This window comes from Chenopodium album, chromosome 4, assembly GCF_948465745.1.
Source record: "Chenopodium album chromosome 4, dcCheAlbu1.1, whole genome shotgun sequence".
NCBI lineage: Eukaryota > Viridiplantae > Streptophyta > Magnoliopsida > Caryophyllales > Amaranthaceae > Chenopodium > Chenopodium album.
In genome coordinates this window covers 46,280,339-46,297,124 of record NC_137837.1, presented here as the reverse complement: position 1 = coordinate 46,297,124, position 16,786 = coordinate 46,280,339, and the positions used below count along the sequence as shown (strand labels likewise).

Below are 16,786 nucleotides of genomic sequence, written 5' to 3'. Positions count from 1 at the left end.
CTAAAGTACGTGTCTACTTTTTGCCAACTATCAAATACCATTCCAAAGTAGGGGGAGGAAGAGATACCTTAACATTTGCACTTTGTTCAATCTCAATACTTATAGCCACACTACTCTTTCCTTTCGTTGGAGTTTTGTATGACTCTTCTTCAACAATCACCTTTTTCCACAAAAAATCAATTAATATCACATGGTTAACCCACAACCAAACTAATTCAAAATAAAGTACCATACTTAACTAAATCAAACAGTGGTACAAATCAACTCCAACAGCAACAACAAAATAAAGTACCTTAACTAAACTAAATTAAACAGTGGGCATTAAATAAATCAACTCCAGCAGTAACAACACAAGCATAAATCTTAGGACTAAAAGCAGACCCACCATTAACACTATACACTAAACACCAACAGAACACAAGACACTGAAAAGCAAGAACACTGATCGTCCTTATCTTCTTGTTCGCGGGTTTTATGCGGGTTTTCGGAATCTTCAATGGCAGGTTCAATGACAGTTGTGTCACAATTGGACAACACGCCGGTATCACGACCACCATCGTCTTCGTCATCGTTTGTTAACAACGAATCCTCCATCACCAACATCTTCCTCGCCATTTTCACAAATTAATTCTTCTTCAAAGATGTTGGTAATGGAGCTTCAACAGCAAGATGGAGATTCTAGAACAAAGAAAGTAAACTGAAAAAGGGTAACATGTAAAAGGGGAAAAGGAGAAGGTAAATTTAAGGGAAAATAAAATAAAAGGGGAGGGGGAAAGGTACCTAGATAATACAATTGCTTATACTTTCCTCCGATACATATATTTACCTTTATTTTAGAGTAAAGTGATGCCTTTTTGCTGTAGCGTGGGACCCATTCTGTTTTTTTTTCCCCTTCAAAACGGCTTCTGCGTTATGCATTTCCTTGTGCATAACAACACTTCATTTGGACTTCCTCCATAGTTTCTCTTTTCTTTGTCTATTCTCTTTTTCTTTTTTTTTTTTAGATTTTTTAAATTCTTTTCTTTCTCTCTCTACTACTTGTCCCTCTCTCTTCCTTTTGGCGTAACTTTGGAAATCATATCCCTAATAATTTACTCCGTATTTTATTGTGAATTGTAATATAGTGTAAAAATTACATGATTACCCTCCTATATGTCCTAAGGCCTAAACACCTATGCCCCATGTGCTGAGAACTAACTCTAAAATATAATTAGACTTGCATCTTAATTTCCCTTTTTTTTTTCCTTGACAAACATAATATCCCAATCTATAGATCCTAACAATGCAAGATGCAAATTATGGCATCATCAATCAAGATGCCAGAAACATAGTATAGCATGTCAAGAGAACGTAAATTATTCTATTAGATTATTGGAATAAACTAGGCGTTGCATTCCTTTTCAAATCAATGTTGCATTGCCAAATACAATAATCATTGCAATGATTCATCTCAATCTTCATACAAAACATTGAATTTTTAATGTTACACAACAAAACCGACATGTACACTAATAACTAAATACTACAAGCACGCCCTAAATCATATAATTACATTACATCCATCAAATATATCCTTTGATCCTTGTGTATAGTTCATTCCTGATCAACGATGGTAGACGGCTAGAGTCTCAGTTTGGGAACTGAGTCGCTATGGATGCAGCGAAACAGCTAGAAAATCAAACCAAGACCATTCTTTGACCTTAAACAGCCATTGCAGTAGGTCTTGGGTTCTGTAGTTGAGGTAGAACTGTTGTGTTTCAAAATTTCTTTGGGTATGATGTCAATGAATGCCAAATGAGTCTTCATCTCGTGTCAATGCAACTCTTCAAAAAATTCTTCCTCCTGTGGCAAGGTTGCATTTCTTGCGTTAAAAGGGCTTGCCTGAACAATCCCCTCAGCCATCAAAGGCCGAACAACCTGCAAATTACAAAATTATAATGCACAATCACCCCCACAAAAAAATAAAAAAATAAAAAAATCACCACCAAGCAGATATGATATTATCATCATTTGTACTTTGTGGGTATTGTTTAAAGAGAATAGAATGATCACGGTGCATTTCAGGTTTCAGATTAGCAAAAGTGAAAATGAAAACACGACTAAATGGTTGGCAGAAACTTCATGAACAATATTATAAACAGCGCACAAATAGCTGGGACTTCAATAACAATCACCTAGGTGCAACTGATGGTATTTAAACATTAGTCGAGTTCAAATGTTACAGGGCTCTTCAGATACCCTAACATACTCAGATGTGATTCTACATAATCTACAACTATAGTGCAGTGAAGAAAAAATAGTGCATAAAAAAACATGCCTGGGTGCTGAGGCATCAAGGTAATAGCGTTGAGCCATTGAAGCAATTTTTTTTGGGCTAGGCAAAGCAATCTCAACGAAGCACAGCAGAGGCGCACAGCTTTTTTATTCCTCGAAAATATTATATACTTATTTAATGAAGTGCACTGAGGCCCAAAAAGACGCAGAAGGATCCTTAGCATCTCAGTGCGCCATAAGGCTCAACTGCTCGACACATTCTGGTAACTAGAATAAGGCCCCATTCACTTCACTTTATTTTTGATGAACTGAAATTATTTTTAATGAAACAAAATTATATTTGCTGAATTTAAATTATTTTTACTAAACTTAAATTAATTTTACTGAACTAAAATTATTTTTGCTGAACTAAAATTATTTTTACTGATTTTCTATTATAATTCTTCTGTAAGAAAAATTGAATTTTAATGAAATAAACTTATTTTTACTAAACTCAAATTATTTTTACTGGATTGGACTTATTTTTACTGAACTGAAATTATTTTTACTTAATATTATTTTTTAAAGGTGAAGTGACCAGGGCCTAACAACTGAACAGTACTTCACTGTTTGCATAAATGGAATAGGATTTTGAAACATCAAATGTTCAGTCGTTCAGAACCATGTCGATTCTTAAAAACCGAAGGATAAAAAAAAAACAATAAAAAGATTACCAAAAAAATAACCTAATCCAAAGTAAAGATTTCATGAATTGTTGCAGAAATTTGTAAGAACTACTCTACGGTAGATGGAAATTTGAAAATATTCATCTGCCAAAGGGAAAAATAATACTCAAAAGGTAATCCCAGCTGAAGAAAACATCAAAATCCCAGCAATGAATATCAAAATACGCTTAAGGGATGATAGCATCAAGTAACAAAAAGACAAACTAAAACTTAATCTGAATTTTCTTTAGACAAGGTTCTTAACATCCACTATCATAAGGACTCCAAGACTTGCGTGGACCTGGTCCACAATAATATTATTGTGGACCCGAGGTCTATACACACGCAACTGACTTTATATTGAACATAGTGACCATTATTTTTAACAGAGTAACCTTATTTTTAACCTAGTAACCTTTATTAAAACTACTACAACGTTTAATAATGTTATGAACTTGAAATACGACGCTATTACCCTAATTTTAACATAGTGGCCATTATTCATATTGATCAATATATAAAATATTTCATTACAAAAATAACCACTTAGGCCTATATATTACCAAAATGATTTTTATTTTAATATAGTGACTTTTTTTTAATTATAGTGTACTTTCTCTAATGTTAGTGGGCCACAATAAATTAGTGTGAACCAGGTCCATTTAAGAATTTGTACTCCAGGTGGCTGACCTACTATAGACAGGTTTAGACAGCTTTAAAGAACAGCAAATTATATTATTAGCTTATTTGCAATTTAACAATGAAGGCAGCCTGGCTAAAAATAAAAAGTAAATAATTAAACCGAAAATAAACAAAAAAAGTAAAATAAAAATTGTTGAAGACTTCATCCAACAAAGTGGCAAGCAAGAAATTTTATATCCTCCTCAACTTCAGACAATATGTAGTGAATATGTTACAAGGAAACAAACCTGCTCAATCTCATCAGACAAATGAGGGTTCTCCCTCAAGAATTGCAAAGCTCTGTCTCTTCCTTGTCCCAATCTTTTACAAAAATACCAGTAATCAAGTAGTCAGCAAATCATAAACCATCCATAATTAAGACAATGTCTACAACCTCCAAGAAGTTAATTCAATCAGTAAAACGTTGTATGCCTAGTTGCCTACTGAACATCTTACTGTTTGCAACGTTTAACATAATTCAAATGTAAGACATGTTTGTAAAACAGTCATTGTGTCTTCTTCGAAATTTGATCAATCTAAAGTCTACAATGATGGGCCAACTAATTTTAAATTATATCCTCAATTAGCTAATCACCAAAAATTACTTACAGCACATCTACAACCATGAGGATAGTAAATAAAGGTAGCTGGAACAATAAACTTGGCTATAAATTGGCTTGATTTGAGTTCAATTAAAATAAAACAAACACTGTACTACTCAAAAGGTTGAGCTAAAACAAAGAGCAATAGATGAGCATCAGATTGCAATGTGGCTGCACCTTTGATCCCTGTAGCTATACCATGAACCCTTTTTTGCCACAACATCTAATATTTCGGCACAATCCAAAATGCAACCCTGCATAATCAAGATGCATCAAAAATACAATTATTTGCACAGATCTTTGTATGATTAAAACCGTGGGAGAAATACTATTGTGATACTAACCAACTTACTCACGCCCTCACCAAATATAATCTCAAACTCAGCTTGTTTGTATGGCCTTGACACCTGTAACAAATGCGCAAATGTTCAGAAGATCACTTGTTCAAAATCTTCCTGCAGAAATAAATATACCTTAGCTACTCTAAAACATGTATCTGGAAGAATTAAAGTCATTGACATCCAGACAACAGATATACCCAACTACCCAACTTGAACATACAAAGAACAGAGTTCTTCCTTTTGCATTACAGTACTTGCAAATGAAGAAAAATTAATTGCTGAGATGAAGTTGCCTGAAAACGATCTTCAACGTTATAGAGCTTCATAAAGCAGCTTACCTTTCCATTTCTACAATAATCTAGCTGGAATAAAGAATAGATTCGGAGAAACCAAGAGATAATATGCAATTAATTCGAGAATTTTTCTTCTATAAAATAAGAAACAGATAAATCAAATATATATACATATACAAGAGGCCTTTTCCGGAATATTGGAAGTGTCACATATGATTGCCATGTCACAATTTTTTTTTTTAGAAAAAATAGAAAATAAATAACGTAAATAAAAAAGTAGGAATTAAGATGATCATAATATGTAAACATGTTTCTACATATTTCCAAATAAGATCAATTTATCATAAATGATACAGCGAGTAAAAAGGTTAATTTGTAGACAAAAGACGATGAAACAAAAGTATATATATTCTTAATTCTTTTTGTCCGGTGCATTGCATGGGTTTAAGACTGGTAATAGTAATAAAATGAACGGATAACTGCTTACACCAAGGGTCAACATATAGCAGTTTTGCGCGACAAAATTTCTGAGAAGATAAGTTTGAATTTTATAGGAAACAACTATATATTTCTACCTTTTTTTACCCATATCATGATTTTACTTCTGCTGACAAATTTTTTATTGGAGTTGCTGGACTAGAAGTAAAGATATCAAGGCCAGCTCAGGTTTAACACATGATGCTAAGAGGTTCTTACTGGGGCTTATTTTGAATTATATGATCGCGCTATACATGGCAAATATATGCCGCATGATTTATATCATCAAAAAGTACAGGCACCAAGTGCCAAGAACCAAGTTCCAATGCTTTAGCTCTTGGTTTGAAAACATGAGGTGCTTTGGGAGGCAAGGGATCCCAGAGCCAAAACATGGAATTAGTATAAGGCAAGAGTGTCATAAAACAGCAACTTTTACACACTTAACAAAGGCTGCTTTTTAAGAGGGGGGAAAAAAATAGAACAAATAAAAAGAAGAATGAAGAAAAGAAATTGTAACACAGCTTCTTCTACACACCCTTACTTGCCCCTCATATCAAGAATTTAAATGGCAAACTTAACTCCCAAAATTCTTTAGAGTGGCCTAAGGAATGCTCCTCAGTGGACTTCCTTCAGCTTGATGTATCCAAGGTCTTTTGGAATTTCAGTTGAAGTCATAGAGCTACAAGTTTTCGACACCTTTTTCCTTTCAAAAAACCAATCATGAAAATGTTTTGGTTGATTACTCTGCAACCTCTCTGCTGCTTGTATGCCCTCTTTAGAGTGAAATTGGTTTATATGATCAGATGAAAAAAAGGTTCAACAATCGAAGGACTTGAGAAATTTACCTTGCTCTTTTGCACCCTAACACGGACCCGTAACCCAATATCTTCATCTCCTTTGACCTGTAAGAGGAATTTATAAGAAGGGCTCTTTGTATTTCCATATTAGCCATAATTTAGTAGAATGTCTGAATAGATATAGAGGGGAAATTCTTACAGATTTAACTTTCCCAATAGAACGTATCTCAAGGCGAAGTGATGCAAAGAACTTCAAGGCAATTCCACCACTAGTCACTTCAGGATTTCCATAATACACGCCAATCTTAAAATTTTCAATACAAAAAAATTGCCTGAGAACGAGTAATAAGTGATAGTTGGCTATAATAGTTTACACAGATAGTAATAATAACAAATCACACATCACATGTAAGGTGCACCCGCCTTTAGAGCTTAGAAGTTCTATAAGGGGGTCACAATGATCCAACTTTGACAGGCCTAATCATAACCTCATCCAGTTATTACGAAGGGACTATTTCATCAGACACTAGCTTAAAACAGAACTACAGCATAGTGATAAATTGGTGGAGGACAGTGCAATGATAGGTACAACCAAGCTGCAATTTCATCGTAAAATCAATTAAATTATCCCATTTTCCTTTGTTATTGGTGACTATAGGTTATTGACTCCGTTGCATAGATATTGTAAGTTCACACACACAACAACAACAACAACAACCAAACCCCTCAATTTATCAAGATTGACAGTCTCTTTGACTGTATAGTGTCTATAAGATGTGCATAAAAAGTGGCAAAAACCAATCTTATCGAATACCTTGTGTCGTATCTGATTCAAAAAAATGAGAGTACAGCCTGCTTTTGATGCATTTCCAGACATTTTACGCAACGCTTGGCTCATAAGGCGTGCCTGCAAGCCCATTTGCTGCATTCCAATCTCTCCCTAAAAACAAGAAAGATGAAAGTCATACAGAAAATTCTGCACTCTACTGTAATAAACTAAAAGCCACATAAAGATGGTGAGAAACAAATAAAATATACCTCTATTTCAGCTCGAGGAGTGAGGGCTGAAACAGAATCTATACAAATCAGGTCTATTGCACCAGATCTGCACATACGATCTGCAACTGCAGCAAAGAGAAGTCAGTTATGATACAAAAGATATAAAATCAAAACAGAATTATCTCCATTCAGCACTTAAGGGGCCATCAAAGACTTAAATTTCCAAAGCAAGGAAAAAACAGAGCATTGTACAGTTAGATAAAGCCATACAAAATTTTAAGTTAAAATTTTTCCTAGAAGAGAACACGAACCTGAATATCTGAGAGAACCTAAGGCTCCATTTGTTTGGAAGGTACACATTTTTCGCGAAATGACTCTACGGAAAATAATTGCAAAGGAAAATACAACTATTGTACTCACAAAGTTACTGACATAAATCAAAACTTGTTTAAATTAATTACCTCATATGTTATCATCAAAACTTTTAGGATTCAACATCTTTAGGCCATAGAATTACAAGGTTAAAAAGGAAGGGAAGTAAAAACTTTCTCATAAAGTGATCTTTGAAAAATATGCAACCCAATAAGTAACCACCTTTTGTCTTTGGGCCACACATACAGTGGCATAATATCAAAAGTTCCTACATATTCTCCCCAACCTTGCACCAACGCCACCAAGAGCCAATTTCTCATACGCTTCATATTGCCACACTCATTCGTATTATTTTTTTTTAATCTAAATTGACAAAATTGATGTGCCATAGTGCATCTTAAATTGCCATATTTCTCTGAACCACTTATTCATCATCTATAGCATATTCCAGCTCAACAAGAAACAAGTATTGATACCCCAATAAATGACAAAATTAAAATTTTTACATCTTTGAATTTCATAATTCACAATTTATGGTGTTGGGTTGACATCTTAATTTGTTTAGATCATATAATTGCATTTTAAAGAGAAAATGTCCAATTGAAGAATATGCAGACAAATACATATTGTGTTAATATATTGTAGAGTAGACCAACAATAAAAACCCTAGTTGATATCCAAAAAAAGCACCAACCATCCCAAAGACAAATAACTGGTACAATGAGAAAACGGAAGCATTAAAAAATCTACACTAATACTTATAACTCCATAATTAAGATGTCGAGGTTCAATCTTTTGTGGTTTACACTTATACTATAAGCATAGGAAAGAAAGGCGGAATTCAAGACCGGCTTTAGGCGGGTGATTTGGTAATACGGGTCAGCCACAACCTATGCGGGTCTACGCTGGAAGAGTCAAACACAAGTATCAACAACACACACAACAAAGAGCAAGGGACAAAATCAATTAAGAAGAGAAGGAAAGAAAGCAACCTTAGTCCTAGGATGTTTATTTATGTTTTTCTATATTAGCTAAGTTTCACATGTTAAGCCTTAGTCATCCTTGACCATCTTAGTATAAGTAGTATGAGTGGTGTTAGTGGGAAAGCAGGTGAGAACCTTTTAGAGAGTTATGGCCTAAACCCATTATTGGAGAGTTGTGAGCTAAACTCACTATCGAAGATTGATAGCCTTAAGCTACTAAATTATTGTTTGTAACCCTTCCCACCAATATCAATCAATTTAAAGCTTTCACCTTTATTAATTTGCTAGTTAAAATCAGAAATTTGTGCTGATATATTGATTTTCTACTGGGTGACCGAACTCAGCACGTTACACTTGGTATTAGAGTGGCTTTCCGATGCCGGAAACCACCACTACGAGATAATTATAAAAAAACAATTAAATAAAAAAATGGTGTTTGTTATTGCCGAAAGAGAAGCATCACAGCTTATGCAAAATTGGATCCAAAAGGGATTTACATACATTTCCAGCAAGAGAGAGCGTGGAATTTCAAATCTGAATGACGAACAAAGAGTTCGATGTGAGCTTCAACTTTAATAGAAGGAATCCGGAAAACTGGGTACTCCAAATAGAGGATACTTTCCAATTTTTCAAGTTTAATGAGGCAAAATTGAAGGTTGCCATCATTGGGCTTAGCGACACAGCATTGGAGTGGTTTGAATGTGAACACAAGTGGCTACCGATACGTGAGTGGTGGAGTCTGAAGAGAGTGTTGGCGAGTCGTTTCGGCATGTCATTAACAACGCCTTGGCATGAGCAACCAACTCCAGTTCTGCTACAATCAATCCAAGTGGAAACAAAGGTGTCACCTCAAGAGGAAAGCACGAAGAGAATCATGTTCAAAGATATTTGGACAAAATCGCTAACAAAGCTTCTTCTCCAATGAAGAGGAAGGAAGGAGATTCTCAAGCAAAATTGGAAGATAAAATTGAAAACGCAGATAATGAAGCAGGTACACCCTAGATTAGAGGATGATAAGGGAATCTTTGTAGGGGGTGTTACTGTTGGTAGTTTGGAAAACCTTGGCGGTGAGTTGAATTGCGTAGATAAGGTCGAAAACCTGGATGGCGAGTCGGTTAACGGAGTCGGAGTTGTCGCAAGGAAATTTAAATCTGGTGGAAGGCAGGGAGATTTCGATAGTGGTTATACCGTCGGAGGTGGTTTTGTTGGTATGTCCGAAGGTTTTGTAGAGGGTGCTCTCAACCCATTTGAGGATTATGGACTAAAAGGTGGTCTTGGTAGTGTCGCATAGAAATCAACAAAAGTTTTCGGGTGTGGTGGTGCTGGTAGCTGCAGCTCCGCTAGCGAATTTGGTGGTGGATCTCATGAAATTGGGGGTGTTCTCGATACTATAAGAGGGAACAAGGCTGGTATTATTTGTGGTGGTTGGTTAGGATCAGTTTTTGAGAAAGGTGGAGTCGATGGTAGTGGGTCCGGCGGTGGTCCTAGACGTATGGCCGAAAAAGGTGAACATGGTTGTCAGACCACCACAAGCGGTGGCCTAAATGGGGATAGAAGCGGCTTTGTGAAACGAGGGTTTGGTGCGTGTTGATCTGGTGGTGGTCCAGGTCCAAGGTGCAGGAGTGATGGCAGAAGCGGCGTGGGTGGAGACGAGATTGCCGGAAAAATCGAGTTGTCACCATGGAGGGTGGCAAGAAGGCGGTGACTTTTGTGGTGGCTTTACCGGCAATGGTGTCTTGGTCGGAATAGGTACACGTTCTTGTGTCGGTGGTGGAACTGATGGTGGAGATTATGAAGGGTGGCGGCTGCTTAGTGGGTTCCAGAAATATCCAGAAAGAAAGGTGAAAGGGAGGTCCTTCCCGAAGTCATGTGCCGGCTTGGAGAGCAAGCCAATAGTAGAAGTAACTAGAAGGGGTGGAATCGTAAATATTAGGAGTATTGAGGTGGCAAAATATGGTGACCATAGTGCTGACCATACAGATGTTATGAGGCACTTTGTGGCACGTGAGTTGATTTTTCTCCATCTTAAACCCATTCTTAATCCCTTTAATGAGGTTTGGCAATTTTTTGGGCCTGAAATGAAGCCCAATTCTTTGTCCATAAAGCCCAATCTTTTTATCCTACTTATTTACGCACAATTCTCCACCCTTCAACCCATAGCTCTGCCAATTCAGACTTTTGCCAACTTGACCTAAGCCTTCATACCAAATTATCTCTCATTTTCCCTCACCTTGCATCAATGTCATATCAATGCATACATCCCCTACTTCATCAAAATTTAACAATTTCCCATGACAGTTTCCGATAACAAGCTGCTGCGTTTTTCTGCTACTACATTCAGGCTCATGAAGAGAGTAATATCTTACAGCAATGAACAACAAACCTCTATGCAGCCCACTCTTATTTTTGGCCAATTCAAGAGTTGGATTAGAGATCAATGTTGTCGAGGCCGGGATTCAAGCGCCGATTATAAACCACCTTGAGGACAAGGTGGAACTTTAGGGGGCCAGTAATGTAATAGATCGGCTTTAAGGGGGTAATTTGGTAATACGGGTCAGCCGCAACCTATGTGGGTCAACGCTAGAAGAGTCAACCCACGGGTATCAACAACACAAACAACAAAGAGCAAGGGACAAAATCAATTAAGAAAAGGAGAAGGAAATAAAGCAACCTTAGTCCTAGGATGTTTATTTATGTTTTTCTATATTAGCTAAGTTTCACATGTTAAGCCTTAAGGTCATCCTTGACCATCTTAGTATAAGTAGTATGAGTAGTGTTAGTGGAAAAGCAGGCAGAAAATTGGTGAGAACCTTTTGGAGAGTTATGGCTTAAAGCCATTATTGGAGAGTTGTGAGCTAAACTCACAATTGAAGATTGATAGCCTTAAGCCATTAAATTATTATTTGTAACCCTTCGCACCATTATCAATCAATTTAAAGCTTTCACCTTTATTAATTTGCAAGTTAAGATCAGAAATTTGTGTTATTGTGTTGATTTTCTACTGGGTGCTGATCTCTGTACGTTATAGGTAGTCTTGGTCGTGTCTAGTTAAGGCAATTGCTTCCTAATATACTAAGAAAGAGATATTAATGAATAATTTAGGCAGAAGCTGGATGCGCTTCTGGACTTGACCTATCAACCAAAACTCATACACAATGCTTTCCAAGGTACACAATAATGAGTAAGAGGTGACAATTGGTATTTTGGGATTAATATCTTACTCTCTAATGCCATCTCCCCATTATCAGGCTGGCAAACAATTAAATTTTCAACATCAACTCCCAAAGATTTAGAATATGCTGCATCAAATGCATGCTCTGCATCAACAAGCATTGCATTTCCTCCCAGCTTCTGAAAAAATACAAAAATAATAACAAATAGATAAAAATAAAATAAATAGATCAATATCCTGAATAGCTTGTAACATGTGCTCTGTTCAATAAATTATAACTTGAATTGAAAATTATAAGAAACTCATATGCCACCTGAATTTCTGCAATTGCATGTAAAGCAAGTGTCGTCTTCCCACTACTTTCAGGTCCATATACCTGGGAACAAACCACAGCTATCAAAGGTATTCACTTAAAAACAAAAACAAAAACATAAACAAAATTTATCTCTGTTTCTTCAAATTTTCATTTCCTGCCGAATTTTGATCTCTATAAAAACTACCTTTTTTTTAATACTCTTGGAAATCTAAATTTTTCCTATGAAAAGAAGAAAGAAAAAAAATAATAATAATAATAATGGTAAAAAGAAGAAAAAGAAATAATGAAGCAGGTTCTTTCGGAGATCCGTATAAGTTAGAGAATTGTTTCCCAATTACAAGGTTTCAGTCTGTAATCAGGGAGGCAGACTGCAAACACATCTGAAAGGAATAAGGAATTAAATCAAAAGATTTTTCCTATGTTTGAAGATACTGAACTTTTTACATGGAAATCGTCCTTTTAAGTACAAAGAGCCAATCAACTTTTCTTATCCAATTAGTTGCATCATAACAAACATCGAAGTTGGAAGAAAAAACTACACAGAATTTTGGCAATTAGTTACCAAAGGTAACAAGCAATTACTTGTAAGGGAAAACGTGACCAAGTTTAATATTCTAACTTTCTAACTTTTATGATATTATCCCACTATGTACTCCCCACCCCACTTAATTCTTAATATTCTTATTTTCTTATACCTGAAACACAAGTTCTAGATCTAAAAGTTGTAGCTCTCTCCAATCCCCTACCCGGGTCTCTCATTGGAGTCATTGTCCACCAAATTTGCATGTTTTTAACCCATTACAGTTAGTTGCCAATCAATTTTCCCCTCACATGAGTCACACCATTGACAACGTCACAGTGGATGATAGCCTTGCTACCTTCTCTTACCTATATAACTACTTTCTTCCCTCCGCCATCTATTATTGTCATTCAAGAGCAGTGATAAGGGAGAGAGCTTCGAGCTCCTCTAATGGCGGATTGTCTGGGTTTAGAGAGAGAAACAGAAGAGAGAGAAAGAAGAAGAATTGATTTTGTATTAATTGTTGTATTCTGTTGTGTTTATTACAGCATTTATACTAGTGGAATCCACGTCGGCTTTCCACTCACAAATCACCAATTACTCTAACTAACTCCTCCACTTATAACTAACTCCTTTACTAACAATAAAACTAATTTGCTATAAACTGTAACAAACTCTCAACATGACAAAAGCATGACTAATTCTACCCATATACGTCAAGTTGTATCAAGCAGGGTCCAAATCCCTTCCCCTGTCTCTAGTATATGTTTTAACCCATTACAGTTAGTTGCCAATCAATTTCCCCATCACATGAGTCACACCATTGACAATGTCACAGTGGATGATAGCTTGCTACCTTCTCTTATCTATATAACTACTTTCTTCCCTCCACCATCTATTATTGTCATTCAAGAGCAAGGTCCACGTCCCTTCCCCTGTCTCTAATATATGTTTTACAGGAAAATTATTCCATGAGAAAAATGAAGAATCCGACATAAATATCCATAATGTGTCCATGTAATGTCAATATATGTATGCAAGGATAGATGTTTTGTAGCTTAGCATGAAATTGCTCCATGAGTTGCTCAACAATGGGAAAGATTATAATATTGTCAATGCAGCACAAGTTAAAAGATCAATACTTCATAAATATTAGTAGCACTATCTTAAGAATCTGCAATGTATAATTATTCAACGCTACCTCAAGGAGATTAAAAAGACATGAAGCACTAAGCTAGCAAGAAAAAAATAAAAATAAATAACATAAAATAATTAAAATGCCACAAAAGATAACCACTAAATTAACAAAAGTAAAACCATACTATACCAATAAACTAGTATATCTATTAAGCATTCCACCTAAGGAAAAGTACAGAAGCTTAAAGGGACAAAACCCTTGAACAATAAGGTCACTGACTAACAACCAATTCACAGAGAAAAGAAAAGGGAAATAGAAAAGGACAAAGCTATCATAGCATGAATTTTGGAAAACACAAATTCATAGACAGATGATCCTCTTTAAAGATTAATTCTAAGGAACTCAAAGAAGTGGGCAAGAATACAATACCTCTACAATTCTCCCTTTTGGAAGACCTCCACCAAGAGCAAAGTCTAATGTCAAGCACCCACTTGGAAAGGTTTCACTGCATTGAAGAAACGGCATTAATCAATCTCCAACCTAGATTTGGGATAATGAAGGAAACTGTAATACATAATTAAATTTCATTTATAGAAAGTATTGAGTCAGACTTCTTAGGTGGCCATCTTCACATCCATGGATTGTACTCCCTACTCTCATCAATCCACACAGCCATGGAGGCACCAATATGATTTTACAATGTAATAGAAAGTAGGAAATAAAACAGAGAAATAAATATACATACACCAAAGCTCCACCAGCACTGCCCAATCTTGTAACACTTCCTTTTCCAAAAGAACTGTTTATGTCGTTCATTGCCACTTCTAATGCCTTTTGCTGAAAGAGAACACAACGCTATGTAACTAGAGATTTTATAAAAAGCCAGAATTATTCTGTAATACTTATGTAACATGACTAATAATTTTGTTATATGGAATATGGAAATGCATATGATCTACACAAGAGATTCATCACATCCTATCTACCATGTTTAGTAGACCCCAACCAATAGATATGCGGAGAGCATAACTGCTATAATATTTCCACTCTATCCAAGGAAAATTCATGAAGTAAATTACTTTGACAAGTAGTTTATGCAATTAAAACAAGGGCAATTCAGGGAATTACAAGAGGTTTACAGCTTTTTAATATAGATATAAAATACCTAATAATGTAATGTAATTGAATGTTGACACTAGCATCAGACTGGAGAATGAATACAAGAGTTTGACATGGGAATTTCTTAACTATAAGATGGAGCAAATTTGCAATCTGGACAATATGGGTAGAATATATATATACATATAAAGTACACACCACAATCAGATGACCATGGTAATCTAATGCAATTCGAAAATAAATCAACCAATGGACCTACTAAAAGGCAGATTGCTTGGAACAATTGTTAAGCTAATAATCAAGTTGGCACCGCACACTAGACAAGAGGGGCTGAGGGGCATCTAAGATGCAATCATAGACCACCTTCAGACTAAGCAACCAAAAAGGTATTTTGATAGGAACATTTGGAGTGTAAGGGAGGGAAAATAAAGTGAGGGATATAATTTCCCTTATTTGAATAAGACATAGGGCACGGGAAGGAAAAGAAAACTGAGAGATCCATTCTCCTTCCCAATAAACCAAATCTCTCCAACAATTATTTGGAAGGAAAATGGAAGGCTACTCTTTCCCTCCCCTCGCATCCCTTTCTCTTCCCTCCTTTTCCTTCCCCTCCCCTTTCCCTTTATTATTATTATCACCCAAACATAGTGTAAGGCTATATCACTAGAAGGGGAAAAAAAAAAACCCTAGACATAAAACGTTAGACCATAAAGGTCCAAAGCCCCACGGAGAGAATATTGCTTAATGGCCATACCAAACACTTCCTTAACTCGATATCCACCAACATGAACACTTTGTTTGAATAGCAAGATAGAAGGGAAGGAAGGGGGGAATGCAAGGGGAAGGGGAAGACGGTTCCCTCCCTCTCCCTCCTCTTCTTTCCCCCGACATCTTATGCAAAAAAGGGAACTTGTTCCCCTCTCTCTCTTTTCCATTTCCTTGAACCAAAATCAAAGTGAAAAATTATATTCATTCTGGAACAAATTATAATTGCTAGGAATTGTATGCCAAGATTGTCAACATCACACGACATTCATTGCATTAAGAACAATTACAAATAGTCATGTTCATTCTGGCACAAATTATATCACTTGTACTGTTGCACAACAAAAATACATCACAATTTCACAACACACTCCATAAGCCAAACCAGTTCTTTAGCTTAAATCCACGAAAAATAAACTACTCATATTAACAAGCTCCAAAACATAAACCAGAATTTAATTTAACTAATTACAACTTTACAGAAAACTCTACGCATAAAACATAGCCCTCAAAAGAGAATTAAAATTTTTTTGAACTTCCATTAAAATTCCCATAATTTTCACAAGAAATTCAACATTCAAACAGATGAAATGCAGAATAAAAGTAGAAGGGAAAAGAAGCATACACGGTCGATGAAACGAGGGTCATTATCACCAGAAAGAGCACCATTTAATTTGCCATTGAGTTCAGAAAAAACCCTGAAATTTTTGACAGCAGATTGTACAGAAAAACGTTGGGTATAGAATTGAGGTTTACGAGGAGTTGATGGGTTTAATGTTGTAGGAAAACATTGCAAATTTGGTTGAAGCTTCAACAAATCCATTGAAGGATGAAGTAAGCCGAGGAGGGAAGTTGAGACAATGGCAAAATTTTCAAGCAAGCTTAGACAATAACCGCATAATGTGAGATTTTGAGGAATAAAAATTAAAATTTAAACAAAAAAAAAATAAAAAATAAAAAAGGTTATTAGAGCAACTCCAATGGTTGGGAAAAGGGACTAGCTTGCAAATATTAAAAAGCTTAAGCTAGTAGCTACACCATTGTTTCACATCTTGTTGATTAGCTTTGGCAAGCAAATTAGCTTTGTAGAGCTAATTAGCTTGGCAAATATTTATTAGACTAAAATTATTATTAATTAAAAAAAAATTGATTTACAATTAGCTTAACCATTGGAGCAACACATAGCTTGAATTGTTGTAGCTTAAGAAGATGATTTGGCATGCTAAGCTATTA

General features: G+C 35.6%; 1 protein-coding gene across 1 annotated transcript; it reads right to left on the bottom strand.

Annotated features, from left to right (window-relative positions):
* Positions 1–1,397: 1,397 nt before the first annotated feature.
* Positions 1,398–16,464, bottom strand: LOC145629118 (DNA repair protein recA homolog 1, chloroplastic-like). Its single transcript, XM_081681629.1, has 13 exons — positions 16,179–16,464; positions 14,415–14,506; positions 14,099–14,174; positions 12,009–12,071; positions 11,745–11,874; positions 7,208–7,293; positions 6,984–7,109; positions 6,369–6,473; positions 6,218–6,274; positions 4,606–4,668; positions 4,439–4,515; positions 3,908–3,980; positions 1,398–1,917 (listed from the first exon to the last, which is right to left on the bottom strand). Exons 1-13 carry the CDS (start codon positions 16,374–16,376, stop codon positions 1,813–1,815), a joined length of 1,251 nt encoding a protein of 416 aa, XP_081537755.1. The 5' UTR covers positions 16,377–16,464; the 3' UTR covers positions 1,398–1,812.
* Positions 16,465–16,786: the final 322 nt, after the last annotated feature.

Bases quoted from the DNA above. Each gene is read 5' to 3' on its own strand.
- LOC145629118 (XM_081681629.1), bottom strand. From the start codon at position 16,376: ATGGATTTGTTGAAGCTTCAACCAAATTTGCAATGTTTTCCTACAACA. The intron at 14,507-16,178 runs GTATGCTTCTTT...GTTCTCTTTCAG, and splicing joins ACCCTCGTTTCATCGACCGT to CAAAAGGCATTAGAAGTGGC. The intron at 7,110-7,207 runs GTATATTTTATT...TCTTGTTTTTAG, and splicing joins CTCCTCGAGCTGAAATAGAG to GGAGAGATTGGAATGCAGCA.